Source organism: Mustela putorius, unplaced genomic scaffold (genome assembly GCF_011764305.1).
Source record: "Mustela putorius furo isolate JIRA1106 unplaced genomic scaffold, ASM1176430v1.1 tig00003834_pilon_pilon_pilon, whole genome shotgun sequence".
NCBI classification, from domain to species: Eukaryota; Metazoa; Chordata; class Mammalia; order Carnivora; family Mustelidae; genus Mustela; species Mustela putorius.
The window spans coordinates 74,578,732-74,593,648 of NW_025421987.1; the positions used below are offsets into that span (position 1 = coordinate 74,578,732).

Sequence of the window (14,917 nt, forward strand, 5' to 3'; positions counted from 1 at the left end):
AGGGTGGAGGGGTGGTGGGGCCGTGGCGTGAGACCTTTGGTCTGAGAAGCAGAGCAGGAAAGCCTGAACCGGGCTGTGTAGGCTGCCAAATGCCAGGAAGAAAGAAGCTTCAAGGGCATGTAGTCACTGCAGGGAGGCGGGGTTGAGAACATGGATGGGGCAGTGCCCTCGTTGTGTTGGGTGAAGACCTTGGAGGGCTGTTACAGCCAGTAAGGAAATGGAGGAACGAGAAAAATAGGAATAATAATAGGATACTGTTACTTACAGTTTTTAACTCTGTTTGATTTTCAATTTATAGGCCATGGGGCAGTGTTAATAACATCTATATTACCCATGACGCTGCATATTGCAAACATGCGGTGAAGATTTTTTGCTCATCTGAATGACACCCCATTACCAGCGGTGTCTGCACACCGAGGTCTGGTTATTGACGAGCAGAGACTCTGGGGTGAGGCAGGAGAAATGTCCTGTTGGAGAGTTGTCCGTGGTTCTTAAACTCTAACGGAGTCTCCTTCGCTCCCCTGTTGCATGTGTTCCTTGTAGCCCACTCACTTCCAAAGCTAACTCGGGCAGCTAGCAGGTGGCGACAGTAAGGTATAATAGTAATCTTTAGGATGTCTTCCCTCAGACAGTAGACTTTTTATTTATTTATTTTTTTTTAATTAAAGAACTAAGAGATATCTTGCTGATTCCTTCATTCTTGCTGTTTTTTGGAAGAGAGGATATAATCTGTTTTCTGGCTGCCCTATTCTCTGTTTGTCTTGAATGACTTTAACTTGCTTTTCTTTATTCCATAATACTGGTTTAGGGGCACCTAAGAAATACTGCACACGATGTTTTATTTGAAGTGAGGAATTGCTGCTTCTTAAACCTGCAATGTTTATGTATTTTTCCCTTTTCCCAGGATCAGAATTCAGGCTGTAAATGAAATCGGAGCTGGACCGTTTAGTCAGTTCATTAGGGCAAAAACTCGGCCATTACCCCCCTTGCCTCCAAGGCTCGAATGTGCTGCAGCAGGGCCCCAGAGCCTGAAGCTGAAATGGGGAGACAGCAACCCCAAGACACACGCAGCGGACGACCTGGTGTACACACTGCAGCTGGAGGACAGAAACAAGAGGTGAGATGGCGGGGAGGGGCACGCAGGACGGTTCTGTGCCTTTGGCTTGCAAAACGAATCCTTGCTCGTTTGTCGGTCCTCCTGCTTGAAAGATTTCCTGTGTGTTGGGGTCCTACATTTTGTACCGTCCATCCGCCATTGAGAATGTTCTAAACTAACATTCTGAAGCCCTTGACTTGCTTGATAATCTATGCGTTTATTTTTTTCTTTCGTAAAGCCAGATAATGCAGAGAAATTATCTAAAAAGAAAACTGCCAAAGTCAAGTCCACGCTGGGTTAGAGTGTTCTATTAGTCACAAGCGCGAAGGGAAATAAGACTCAGAAAGAGATGTTAGCTTTTTAAATATTCAGTGACCATCGGGACAAACATGTTTACCAATCTGAAATAGCTGTGGTGATGTACAGATGGGGATCGTGCTCTGTAACTGTGGGCAGTGTAAGATGAAATTATCCAGAGCAAACAGGAAATTCTTCGTAAGATTGCACACCCAGGAAATACTCTTGGCCACAGAAATCAAACCCAGTCTTTCACGTTGTATTTGTTTAGCCTAATTTCATTTCCTTTGAAAATGCCTGATCAGAAGATGGGCCTCTGAACTGTATTTAGGAATAATTCAGATGCAGAGTAAAGGTAATGACGACAGAATGTTCTGTGACGGAAAGGCCAGATCAGAGAATCAGGTGAAGGAGGTGGGGAGGGGGGGCATAAATCCAAGACACCCAGATGGACAGGTACGTGCTGCTACTTCCCCAAGGCATATCTGCTGAAACCATTTCTGTCCTTCCCACATTAAGCGTTAGAGTCTCCTCCTGCCCCTTTCCCGGGGAATGGTTAATTAGAACAGACACCCCTAGCCAGTCTTCATCTCCCACCCTGTACTCAACTACATTGATACGTTTCAGAGCAGTGGAATCCTGCTGTGAGGAAGGCACTGTTTGAGGTAGACCTTCAGTGGAGACCAAAATCAAGGAAAAACAAACCCCTTCCGCTAGCAGCATAGTGTCTACCCCAACACGGTCTCAGAACATGAATGCCCTTGGAGAAAAGTGTTGTGGGAGGCTGGAGGAGGTAGAGAGCAACCAGAAACGGCTTTTTGAGACAGGTGGCATTTGAACTGATCTTTGAAGGACCTGTCAAACCTAGTAATTTGACTAGAAAGGAACAAAAAGTGATTGTTTTATTGGAAACTCATCCTGGTATAGAAAGCATAGAGAAAATGAGGCTTCTTTTGGTAGGTTCATTGGAGATTAAAGGCATACTCACTCATAGACAAGACCATTCGTCTTACTAGGCTTGGTACCTTCGGATGCACTTTCATGGGTTCATAATCTTAACTGGCAGGGAACAGCATTATGGAAGAACAAGAATTATGGACAAACAGAAATCCTGATAACTATTTAAAGCTAGCAGTTGGGGAAATTTGCAAATGAGCCTTCGTTTTTTGCCCTGGGCTTTTGGCTTCCTTTGGTGGTTGAGAGAGTCTTTGTTAGGGAGTATCTTATAGTCATGTCCTCCTTTACAAAAAGTGAAGTCCACAAACATTGACACTGGTAGCAGAGTTGGGATCAGAACGGGGGCTGCCTAACTCCTCGTGCAGTTGCCTCTACTGTTAGATCCAGGAATGTGGGCCGAGCGGGGGCTCTGCACCAAACCAGTTGTCTGCATCCTACTGTAGGGGGCCCCCTCGTGTGGAGAACTCTACGGATGCCCGTGAATGCTGATCCGGATGAGTGTGCTGTCACGATACATTTAAATGTGCTGGACAGAAGGGAGTGCAGAGCCTAGCAGTCAGTTCATGCTATTAAAAGGGCGGGGTGGAGGCCCAAAGATGGCACTGTTAATCAAATAAATGACTTGCCTAAATTTAAATGGCAATTTAAGAAAACTTACCATTAGGGACAGTATTTTTCTTAATTTTATCATCTGGAGTCCAAATATATCTTTTTTAAATTAGATTTGTCAATGCTCTCAAAGTTATTAAAGTGATGGGAGTATAGACCATAATAAATTCTCGTTCTATTTGGGGAATAATTTTCCTATGATTTAATAGGATGAAACTTGGCCTAATTCGAGTTTGAAGATGACCTTCCTTAGTGTCTAGAGGAACTTTTGTATCAATTGGCCCCTTAAATCCAAGCCTGTATTTAACTTTGGATCTTGATGCATGAGAATTAGGGGGAGATCATCTGAGTTGGATACATTATAATTCTTGTGATTAGTATAGTTTTTGTCCATTCCGGTCTCCTTGAGGTTCTTTGAGACTTGGATGTGGCTTGTCCAACTGAAAGTAAGCGTCTTCATTCAAGGAGTGGATTTTTCCTTGAACTCATTGCCACAGTGATCTCCAGTCGTGACTTTTGGGAAAGGTACACATATTCCCTAGTGTATACATTGATTGCATTAACCACTAATAAGTTCTTATTATGTATGTGGCAAAAATACTGTATGTCCTACGTGTAGCCACGGTGAGAACCAGAGGTAGATAAATAGTGGTTTTGGTGGATTTTGTCACCAGGTGCTGTGGGTATTCAAAGGGAGAGCCGGCAATGTGTGACTTGCCCAGCTGTCCTAGCCAGCTATGAAGATAATGTTAGTCCTAAAACATTTTACAGCAGAAACACAAAGAAAATTAGTAACTCCATTCTCGGTAATTTTAAAATTAAAGAGTTGTCTTGATTTGGCTGCTCAGATATCAGTCTACCCTAGGCTACACTAGAACGTGAACTCTGAGTCCCTTTTCACCTTTTTCACCTGAAAGCACTGAATCTTCTAGATTAGTTGTGAACTATATCCTTTACAGAAGGGCGGCTCTTGCAAATGATTAGGGCATGCTGTCTCTTTTTTCTTCATATCTTTGTTTCTGCTTTTGACAACTAAGAAAGATACCAACTTTTTAAAAAAGATTTTATTTATTTATCTGAGGTAGAGAGAGAACTCTCTGTAGGGATGAGGGGCAGAGGGAGAGAAAGAGGGAGAAGCAGGTTCCCCACTGGGCAGGGAGGCCAACACAGGGCTTGATCCCACAATCCAGGATCATGACCTGAGCTAAAGGCAGACGCTTAACTGACTGAGCCAGCCAGGTGCCCCAGATACTATTTCTTAAAGAATGACCACTTAAGATCTCAAAAGCCCCTAAGGTTTTACATCTACACTTTGATGGTTTGTTATATTTATTTATATACCTCTCAGTCAAAAAATATAAAATGAACTAGAGATTTCTAAGTATAATCTTGAGCCAAAAATACATTTCTAAAACTTCCTAAATGATACTTCTATTTATTGAGCACCTGCAAAATGCCGGACATTGAGAGCTTTTATCTACATTATTTAGTTTTTGAACAAAAAGTGAAATATTTTCCATGCTGATAGGATTTCTACCAAAGCCTTCCCTGGCTAGATGGAAAATGGGTTGTTTCTGATAAGTTGACTTGAATTTAATTTTAATGATTATTACGATTTCAGTGTATGATTATAGGCTTAAAATTAAATGAGGAGAGAAGGCTTCTTACAGAAAATCATAGGGTAATGAGTGTTAAAAGGGTCCCAATTTTATAACCTCATGCAAAAGAGCCTTAGGTTGGAGGCAAGTGATATAGACTCAGAATTGGGTGGAAACCAAGGATACAATCTCCAAAGCACAGAAATGTGCCCTAGATTTTTCTCCACCTGAATGCCTCTTCCTATTCTCATTCTTTTACATGTGGCTCTTTTTCAGTTTGGGACTATTTCATGTAAACAGAAGGGATCCCAAAAGAGCATCTTGCCCAAATCCTTGCCTCCCAGGTAAATCAACCTAGAATTCATCTGGGTCACCTGGGCTTGCTGTATTGAAAATTTTGTGCCCCATGAACAGGACATTTGTTTTCCATGTAGTTAAGCTTTTGACTCACAAGGCTCCCAGTCCAAGGTCACTGACCACGTCTTGATGTAGCAGCTTCAAAGCAGTGCCTTATATTTATAGGGCCATTTATTCCTCGCAGTTAGATTATAATGACCCAGTCATCATTTTTTTCCTGAATTACTATAATGTGCTAAGTCTTTTGAGGTATGTGGCTACCTATAAGGAACTTATCTTACTGAGAAAATAGTTAACGGGAAACAATGAGCAGACAGCACAGGAGATTTTATTTAATTTCAGCAGAAAAACAAAAATTATCTGTCATGACCTTGAGTGATTAAGTCTATTATTCTTAGCAAATCGGGCACAGAAGCTCTGAAAGTCTTTGGTTCCTGTGTATGCAAGAAGAATATACACTCAGAGTAAACATTTTCATAATGCTGCATTAACCTAATACAGGGATTAGAATAACAAGATCAACTCATGCATTTTAAGATTGTAACGCTGTACTGAGGATTTTGAACGTGCATTTGTCTGTGTTACTGAAATGAAACATTAGGCTGCCCTCACAGAATTTGAGTTGATGCTGATTCTCGTCCTGACCCTCCTGGGTCTATGTTCCTGATAATTGTACACAGCACTGAGACGAGAGGAACTTAAGTTCCAGGAATGCATTTATGGCTGATCTGTTGTTTAGGTTTAGTCAGATCACCAGTGTATTTTAAAGCCAATATATTCCCAGCAAAAGGGGATGGTGCAGAGGGCTCTGATAGAGTGGCTAATTACCAGTTGCTCTCCATTTAACTCAGTCCTTAAGGCCGGTGACACTTTTCCCATCATCAAGCAAAATTGGAGGGCTTTGTTAATGTGTACAATATGACTGCTGACTGTTAGAGAGGGACAGAAAATAATCTCTACAAAGAAACCCTGAAAGAATACACACTAGGCAACTAATAAAAGTCGCTAGAGTGTATGAGCCCTATGGGAGAAGTGAACTTTCCTAATGTATGCTTATTATGGAACAGACCCCTGCTTTCCATTTCTCAGAGCATATTGTTGAATTAAATAGATGTAAGGCAACTAGCTCAGGGCCTACAGAGACCGTCGATACTAGTTTCCTTTGTTTCTTTGGAATAGTCCTGGTAACACACATGATCACCCTTGTTGGATAAATGACACTTTGGTATTACCTTCCCTCAGTGGAAGGCGATGTGGTTCTCCACAGGGGTGTCAGATCTCTGCTCTAATCCCAGATCTGTTACTGAGTTTCAGAGATGGCTAGAGGCATGTCCCTTCACTTCTTTTTGCCTTAGTTTCTCTCTCTACAGAATGGAACTAATAATGCCTGTCTCCAGTCCCTGATTGATGGAGGAAAAGCATTGATATGTCTTAGAAAAGCAAAAAAATTAAGTCTACAAAATAGAGTACTGTGGGCTTAGTCTGACTAGGTTTGCAGCCTGAAATGTCAGGTACAAGCAGAGGTAAGTAATGATAGATGAACTGTTAGAGAACTTAATTGGACTGGAAGTAAAAAAAAATTCAGGCTATAGGGTTGTTGTTGGTTTTTTTTCCCATTTCAAAATGGAATTTTGATCTCTTTAAACATAAATAGAACATACAGCATTTTAGTGTTTTTTTCCCCTAAATCATGTAAGATTGAGGCAAACCCATTAAAATAGAAGCAGACAAACTGAAATCTGCAGGACTCTGGGAAGAGTATTCTTGAAGAGATTCCTGCATATGCTTGAAAAGAAAGGAGAATGGGAGGTTTCAAGATTCTTAGACGGACTTCACACTGAAATCTCTCTCTCTCTTTTCTTTTTTTTTTTTCAAAATAAATCTCTTTTTTAATACATCAATAACGAGGTACAGTTTGAACAACAAAAACGAAAAAAGGGATTTTCTTTTATTCTCTGTAGAGTCTCATCGGCAGCTCAATTGACATTTTATTTCTTTGAAAAGGAGCCTGAAATGAAACCTAACCAAAAAGTGTTAGAGTTGGATCCCTTAAGAGCCAGTAGACATGTATGCAACTGAGAGCGTGGGGGTAGGAGAGGAGCTCCTTTCGCACGGGTCTTTCAGAACTCCCTGGCGCTTGGGTGCTTGGTCTGCAAGTGGGGCCTCTCACCAACCTCACAGCAGACTAGGAAACACCGCCCCTGCCTCAGGTGACCCACACGATGCCATCTGCTTCCAACTGCTTCTGCATAGACATGACAGGACTCTGTGTTCTCGGTGGAGCGAGGACACATCCTCTCCATCCCTGTTTTGAACACCCTCCACTCCCAAGCATGGATGGCTTCAGTAATGGAGGAGAGTCTGTCTGTCTCTCTCACACACATAGCCCATGCGGCCCAGGGAGATTGAGAGAAAATGAAGGCAGTGGCACAACATCGTTAATATAGCTGTGCTGATCTTACTAACAGCTGTTGATTTGTGATGTTGTAGAACAACTTTCAAAACATGCCATTTGCAGCCTGGAGTGGACTAGAGGCCATTTTAGGTCAGCAGGGTAGATCCTAGTGAGGAGTTAATATTAACAAGCTACTGTTAGCTTGTAGTGGGCCTAGGGATTATAAGGTAGGAACAAGGTAGTAAACACAAGAACCTTCGTGTTATCTTATTTTCTACTGTGAATTTAAGTTATGAGCCATCCAGGGCATTCTTGGATTTTTTTTTTTCTTTTTCTTTTTCTTTTTTTTTTTTTGAAACAAAACTTTTTTAAGGAAATAAAGTTTTTAAAATTGAATTATTGACCTATCATCATTTTACTCTAAAATAATTGAAAATAAACATTCAAAGATGTAACATGTTTGAATTCTTCCTTCAGTTGCCTTTCACTGCAAAAATAAAAAAAGTCATCTTTTACTATGTGTTAAAACCTAGAATGCTGAGGTTAAAATATAGCCTTCCCCTAGAACTTCATGAAACTGTTAAGAATCTGTTGTTTTGCCTTCCTAATATGTATTTAATAAGAAATCGTAGAATTTACTTGGTCCTCTCATTCGGCTCTCATAAAAACTCCTGCCAGGTGAACGAGACAGTTGTTATTATCCCGAGTGTCTGGAAACTCAGCCTGGAGACTTAACCAGCTTGTCCAAGTTCATGGTAACAGACTCTGCATCGTGCCCAAGGTTTTTGTCCGTCTTTGTACCAACCAAGGAGACACTCTGACAGGCAAACAGAATAAGCAGAACCATTTTGTATTCACAGATCTGTAGAACATTTTCTTAAATCACTTTCTTAAATTGGCAACGTTAAACCCCTGTGTGTGCTTGCTACCATAGAAGTGTTTAGTTTCAAGACATTATTACAGTCAATGCTGAAGCAAGTGGGAGGCAGAGCCATAAAGAATTCATTTAGACTGTAAACTTTCAGTGACCCACCCGACCTTCTGCCTTGTTTATGTTTCCACTTCCAAGTAAATATCTTTAGTACAAGAGAACATTTCGGGCCATTTTTCCTTTCTCTCAGTAAAAATGCCCCGATTTCCACGAATGGGCAGCACTGGTCCTGGACCCGCAGCTCCCATCTTCCTCGGCCGTCCGCAGCCATTCTTGGCCTGGGTTAACCGGGCCAGGGTGGGTGGTGCTCACGTGTACAGCTTTCTCTGTGGCTCAGGAAAGCCGAAAGGTTGCCATTCTGGGGGCATCCTTCAGGCTTCTCCAACATTAACAACCAAGGTAAACCACTCATAACCCTTGGTGTTGTGTCCTTAATAACACGAGTGTTAGCATTCCCACAAGCACTGGGCATTTCGTACCGAGTTCCGCCAGCATGATCCCATTTGATTCTCACACCAGCCTGTGAGGGGAGGCATTATTGTCACACCCATTTTTCACAGACAGAAATAGCTTCGTGGCTCTGGAGCCCAGAAGCCCCAGGCTGCGAACCTAAATTCAAGCTCAGGTCTGTGAACTCGGGACTGTTTTCATACCCTTCCCCTCCTTAGCCAACGGCGCAGCTCTGCGGGTGTTTCTATACCTGTTCTCTTGGTCTTCCAAGGGAAGGGTCATGGGGTTGAGGCCACCCAGGGTACACAGCCCTGGGCAGCAGGGGTAGAGAGCAGAGTGGAAGACCCCCTCAGAGGCGGTGCCAGTGCGGGCCCGCGGCTCCGGGATGACCTTTAAGCAGCTGTGATTCCGCGGGGGTGCCTGTGGCTGCATTCGGGAGCAGACACTGAAATCGCTCTGTGACTGCACTGAGCACGTGCTGTAGTCCGGGAGCCATGCTGTCAGGTATGCGTAGTTCATCGTGTTTCTGTAGCATCAGAGCACCTCCCCGTCGCGGATCCCTTATTGCCCAGGCCACCCTCTCTCCCTCAGGAGCCAAGGGACTGAGATCTTGGTGAGAGTTCCTTGACCATCCTCTGATGATGTCGGCACCCCAGCTGCTCCAGATCCTCCCGCTTCTCAGTTGGCATCCACCCCCTTCCCCAGGCTTGGGACAGTGCACACTGAAATCAGAGCTTTCCGGGCCTTCGAGACTGTAGGATTCCTGTTGTCCTCTGGCAGTGACTCCTGTCCCAGGCAGTGCATGAACACAGGTGGAGTCCAAGCCATGACCCTGGATGGCCCAGATCATAGGGGGAGGGATCAGCAAAGCTGGGTGGCTCCTGTCCTCTCTTCATGGCACAGACATGCTCTAGGGGCTGGATCCTTGGCTGCCATTTAGAATGTGTAGCCTTCAGTCACTGAGTCTGAAGACACACGGTGTATCTTTAATTCTATCACCAAAGGCCTCTGGCTGACTTATTAATGAATTTTAAAATGAAGATGGTTTAAAAAAAAAAATTTAGGAAAGAAAAACTTCGGTTGGTCTTTGTTAAAACACTTACTTCATGAATATTTGTAGCCTCTGCGTGGGTGGTTCTAGCCATGGGTTGCTCCCCTCGGAGCCTCCCTGAGAGGCCACCATGCAACTAGCTTTAATCACTGGCTCCAAAGAAAGGACGTTCTTTATTCTCCTGCCTCTTGGAGTGATGGAGAATAATGATAGCGTTGCGGTAAAAGAGGGACCCTGTGCCTCTTAATGCTGGCTTGTGAGCTTTTTATTTTGTTTGGGTTGGCCTTTGTTTAAGACAGACATCACTGTCAGCACGCACAGAAAGAAATTGAGGATCCGTGACATTTACCTACGGCGAGCTCTGTGTAGGGCCTGTGGCATTTACGTGAGCTCTCAAACCCAGTCCACCAGAGACCAGTGAGGGAGGCGTTCTCACCAGGAGTCCCAGCGCGGAGGATGAGCGGACTTCCTGAGGGAGCCCTGTGGCTGACACCTCTGGCCGGTGCACAACCTGGCTCACCGGACGGCCTCTCTCCCCACACCGCCAGCTCTCTACCCCGGAGAAAAGAAAGGAACCTCGGGATTAGCCAGTGGGGATGTAGATGGTCTCTCAGGAGGGAGAGTGGAGTTTGATAAAAACCCTAGCACTATAAAATAGTTGGCACCTGTGGGAGTGGTGATTACAGGTCTAAACACTTCCGTTAACCCAGTAAACCTGACCACGGTGCCGTGAGGGAGGTTGGGGCCTGAGGACCCTTAATGCACAGAGGGGAAGACTGAGGCACAGAGAGGCTAGATAAGTTGCTGGCGGCTCACAGTCTCGGTGCTTGTTCTGCTCATGGAACCCGCATGGACGAGGAGTGTATTGGGGATGGTGGGAACCGGTGTTAGCCCTCAGAGTTTTCAAAATAAAGACTCTTGAAACCCCTGAAGTGAGACTAAAAGTGCCAAACTGGCCATTAACTTGGGAAGGTCATGTCTCCAGAAACCTAAAATCCGAGGTGAGAGTTTAGGAAAGATTTGAGATTTTGATTAACAAGCTGACTTACATGGAGCTCTTAACTAGAATCCATTGACCTGTGCATTTAATACATTTCTTTGTTGAAAGTAAAGCAGCATGAAATTAGACATGAGTATGGTCAATGATTTCCGTATGAGAAGGTGAATACCCAGTCTTTGTATTCTCTTACCCTACAGTCTCACCCTTGCGCTTCTCTTCTACTCCACCTCTTATGTTTCCTCAAGAAGAAGGAGGGTACGGGAAACCTGTCAAGGGATAAACATAGCAACTTTTTTTTTTTTTAATAGATTTTGCTTGTTTGTCAGACCACAAGCAGAGGGAGAAGCAGGTTCCCCACTGAGCTGGGAGCCCACGCTGGGCTCCATCCCAGGGCTCTGGGATCATGACCTAAGCCAAAGGCAGATGCTTCACTAACTGAACCATCAGGTGTCCCAAAAGAATGAACTTCTAAAACTCTTGGCAGGCCTCAGAAGTCCTCAGAAGGCAGGAGTGAGGCTGCCTTGCTTCATTGCTTAGCTCCTTCTGACCTTGGGTCTGTGTATCCGCCCTAGGGCGTAGGTGCACGAGGACAGGACACCCCCTTTTCTCTAAGTAAGCCTTTGGGGTGGAGTAGTTGGCCCTGCCAGCTATTTCAGAATGTTTCTCCCAAAGCTGCTAGGATTCCTGGTGTCTCCCCTAGCCGCTCCCATGCCCCTTAGACTCAGGAGAGAGCCTGTCACATGCCCATCGTCCTCGCTGCACTGACTGAGGGCTCCGTACCTGGCTAATTACAAGACCTAGGAAGTAGCCCCATCCAGTTTGGCTACTTCCCGAAAATTCCTTCCATGGCTTTTCTGAGGGGAGGGAGGTCAGACAAAGCAGGGCAGCAAGCAAGTCATGACTTCTTATTGCTAAAGTAGACAGAGGGCTAAATTAAAGGACTGGTTAGATACATGCTTATTCTACAGAAGGCTGGAGGGAGAAAGGATGACTGCTTTCTCTCCCGTTCTCTGTGCTCTTCTGCTGGGTGCACCAGGCTGCCAGCCCCCAGCTTTCTCTCCAGGGGAAGCGCCAGCTACAAGCTGGGCCTTCTGCACGTGCATCCACCTTCATTGAATGCAAGGGGAGTAAACTGGAACCTGAAATCCATTGGTAAATGTCTCCTTCAGAGTCATTCTAGCTTTTTTCTGAAAGCAGATGCAGCCCCGCTTTTTTTTTTTTTCCCCCAGTAACACTATCCCCAGACTTAAACAGATGCTCTAATGGCAAAAATCTCAGAGTCCTTCAGTGCTGGCACCTGTTTCTACAGTGCCTTCTGTAAATTGGGATGCGATTTTTAGGAACTGAAATGCAGCACTGAAAGCCAAACAATCAATTAAAGGGGGAAAAATAAAAACAGTCCAGAAGCAGATTTTGATGTATTTGAAAATTGGTATGTATGCTATTTGCCTAATTTAGGATGATGCTACCATATCAGAGTCCTAAACCTGCTTCAGTCCATTTCTCTGAGTGCTGCTGTCCACGCAGATGTACTGACCATATTGTCAAAAGGAAACAGTCTCCTAAGAGCAGGGCTTGTCAGGGAAGCAGTACTATTGCTAGTAACCCCTCTCCAGATTCTTTGAAAAACCAGGCTTTTCTTGCAAGTTTGTAATGAGGATGTAACACATTTATTTCTTAAACCGTGACTTCCATTTTGTGGTACAACCAAAGGCCGTGACTCTCTCTGGTCAGAGATCCTGGCCCATGGGGAGCATGAGTTAATGAATAGCTATTTGCCTCCAGCATTAGCAAGGGAGTCTTCATTAAGGTGGTAATGTGTCAGGGCACCAAATAGGTTGCCATGGTATTTGTGAGTTTCTGAGTGGACTCTGGCTTTCCCTGAAATGGAACATGTTCAGCCCCCAGTAAATGTGCTTCCTTGCACAGCACAGCAGAGGGAACGCGAAATAGTGAAATGACTAGGGCTCAGGAACTCAGTTGGGAAGGCTGATGAGTGCATGGGTGTTTTAAGTATTGGCTTGGGGCGCCTGGGTGGCTCAGTGGGTTGGGCCTCTGCCTTTGGCTCAGGTCATGGTCTTGGAGTCCTGGGATGAGCTCCACATTGGGCCTTCTCAGCAGGGAGCCTGCTTCCCTCTCTCTCTCTCTGCCTGCCTCTCTGCCTACTTGTGATCTCATTCTCTCTGTCAAATAAATAAATACAATCTTAAAAAAAAAGTATTGACTCTCGGACAGGGTTTCTGAAAAAGTTGTTTAATCTCTAGACCTACCCACCCATCCGTCTGTCTGTCCAGAGGGACGGTTCTCCGACCCAGGGAAAGGCTGCTGCTTTCAGAAAGCTCTGACTACACACAGGCCCAACCAGCCCACGGGGATTCAGTCTCACTCATTCATCTTTGAAGCCACAGAGCCTGGCACACAGCAGATGCTCAAGAAATGTTTGCTAAATGAATTCATAAATCCTGCCTACCCCTTAGGCCACAGTGGCCAAGAGTCTAGACATTTTAAAGCATTGTTCTGAAGACTGCGGTTTGTCCTCAGACACTGCGAGAGCCGATGAGCCTGTGTCGGACCAAGTCATGTTGTGGTCTTCCACACGTCCCTGGGCTGGCGGGATTCAGGTCCCAAATCTACAGAAATTCTGGATAATTTGGGGGCAGTTACTTCCAAAATTTTATATTTAACTGTAAAAAGACAAACGATAGCATATACTAATCCAAGGTAATCCAGTTTTTATTATAAAAATACAATTTTTCAAGACCCTGGGGGAAAACACTTGAAAATGTAAGTCCTTTTTTTTTTTTTTTTTTAAGATTTTATTTATTTATTTATTTGACAGAGGGAGCACAAGCAGGGGGAGTTGGAGTGGGAGAAGCAGGCTTCCCTCCAAGCAGGGAGCCCGATGCAGGGCTCGATCCCAGGACCCTGGAATCATGACCTGAGCCGAAGGTAGACACTTAATGACTGAGCCACCTACGCGCCCCAGCCTTATTTTCTATATTCAGGCCTTCTACGCTTACACCTCTTGGAGGTAATAATTAGCAGAGTACAGAATAGTCCCGCCTCAGATTGGAGAAGGATCCAGAAGCTGCCAGTTTAAGCTGTCCAGTTTTGATTAACCTGATGAAGGATTCTAAGTATTTTTTTCTTCTTTTAAAATCTTTTCTCAAAGATCTGTAATCTTCAGTGTGTTCTCACTAGTTTGGAAAAGGGGCTTTGAAAGCTCTTGTGAAGGCAAAGGTTAAAATTGAAGGAATTTTCAAGCTAAACCTTAGTTCTTTGGGAAATCCAGGTAAAGAGGACATTGTATTTCTCAGGTGCCCAGTTAACATGAACTTCATTGCCTCGTATGTAGTAAAAGGTAAGTTGACAGTGATAATTAATTTCTTGTCACTAATGAAAGTTGAGGTGGCTAATGGATTCTGTTTTTTCCTCTAGGTTTATTTCCATCTACAGAGGACCCAGCCACACCTACAAAGTCCAGAGACTCACGGAATTCACATGCTACTCCTTCAGAATCCAGGCAGCAAGCGAGGCTGGGGAAGGGCCCTTTTCAGAAACCTATACCTTCAGCACAACCAAATGCATCCCCCCCACCATCAAAGGTTTGTAGGCAGTGAATTCTAGCACATTCTTCTGTGAGAGTGAGGAAGTGCTGGAACTTGGAGTAGGAGGCTAGTTCTGACCTGATGTATACTCTTCTAGTATTTCTAACATCTGCAACCTAGAATCCTAACAACAGTCTCAAAGAGAAGGTTGGGGAACGGGTTCCTTGCAAAAGGGCCTCTCCTCAGGTCTTTATAAGTAATTACTGCAAATAATGTAGCCTCGTCCCCACAGGAGGTGGACAAAGAAAAGGACCACACCGAGTGACACACTTGGGGTTAGAAATGAGGGTGAATTCCTGGTGTTGATACACTTACAACAGTTCACCATGGAGGGCTTGAGGCTCTCCCTGTCCAGAGACCATCACAAAGAGCCGAGGTTGGTGTCTGCCTTCTGGTGACTCTCGTGCCCAGTGCCTGGCCTAGGCAACTTCATCGGCCTGTCCCCCAGCTGCACTCTTACTGTGCAGAGGTGCCTTTGAAAAAAGAGCCGCAGTGGCCTGTGCTCATCTCCTTGAGCTGAGCACAGTTGTCTTGAGGTTTGCCAGTGACTAGTTGACTCCATCCCTTT

The 14,917-nt window shown here is 44.5% G+C and overlaps 1 protein-coding gene across 2 annotated transcripts in view; it reads left to right on the top strand.

Moving 5' to 3' along the window:
* FNDC3B (fibronectin type III domain containing 3B) overlaps positions 1-14,917 on the top strand; it is a 338,384-nt gene that overhangs the window by 307,697 nt on the left and 15,770 nt on the right. For both annotated transcript variants that reach the window (XM_004756586.3, XM_004756587.3), the window contains exons 23-24: positions 905-1,117; positions 14,180-14,346. In XM_004756586.3, the coding sequence (XP_004756643.1) occupies positions 905-1,117; positions 14,180-14,346 (380 nt within the window). The remainder of the gene's footprint in view (positions 1-904; positions 1,118-14,179; positions 14,347-14,917) is intronic.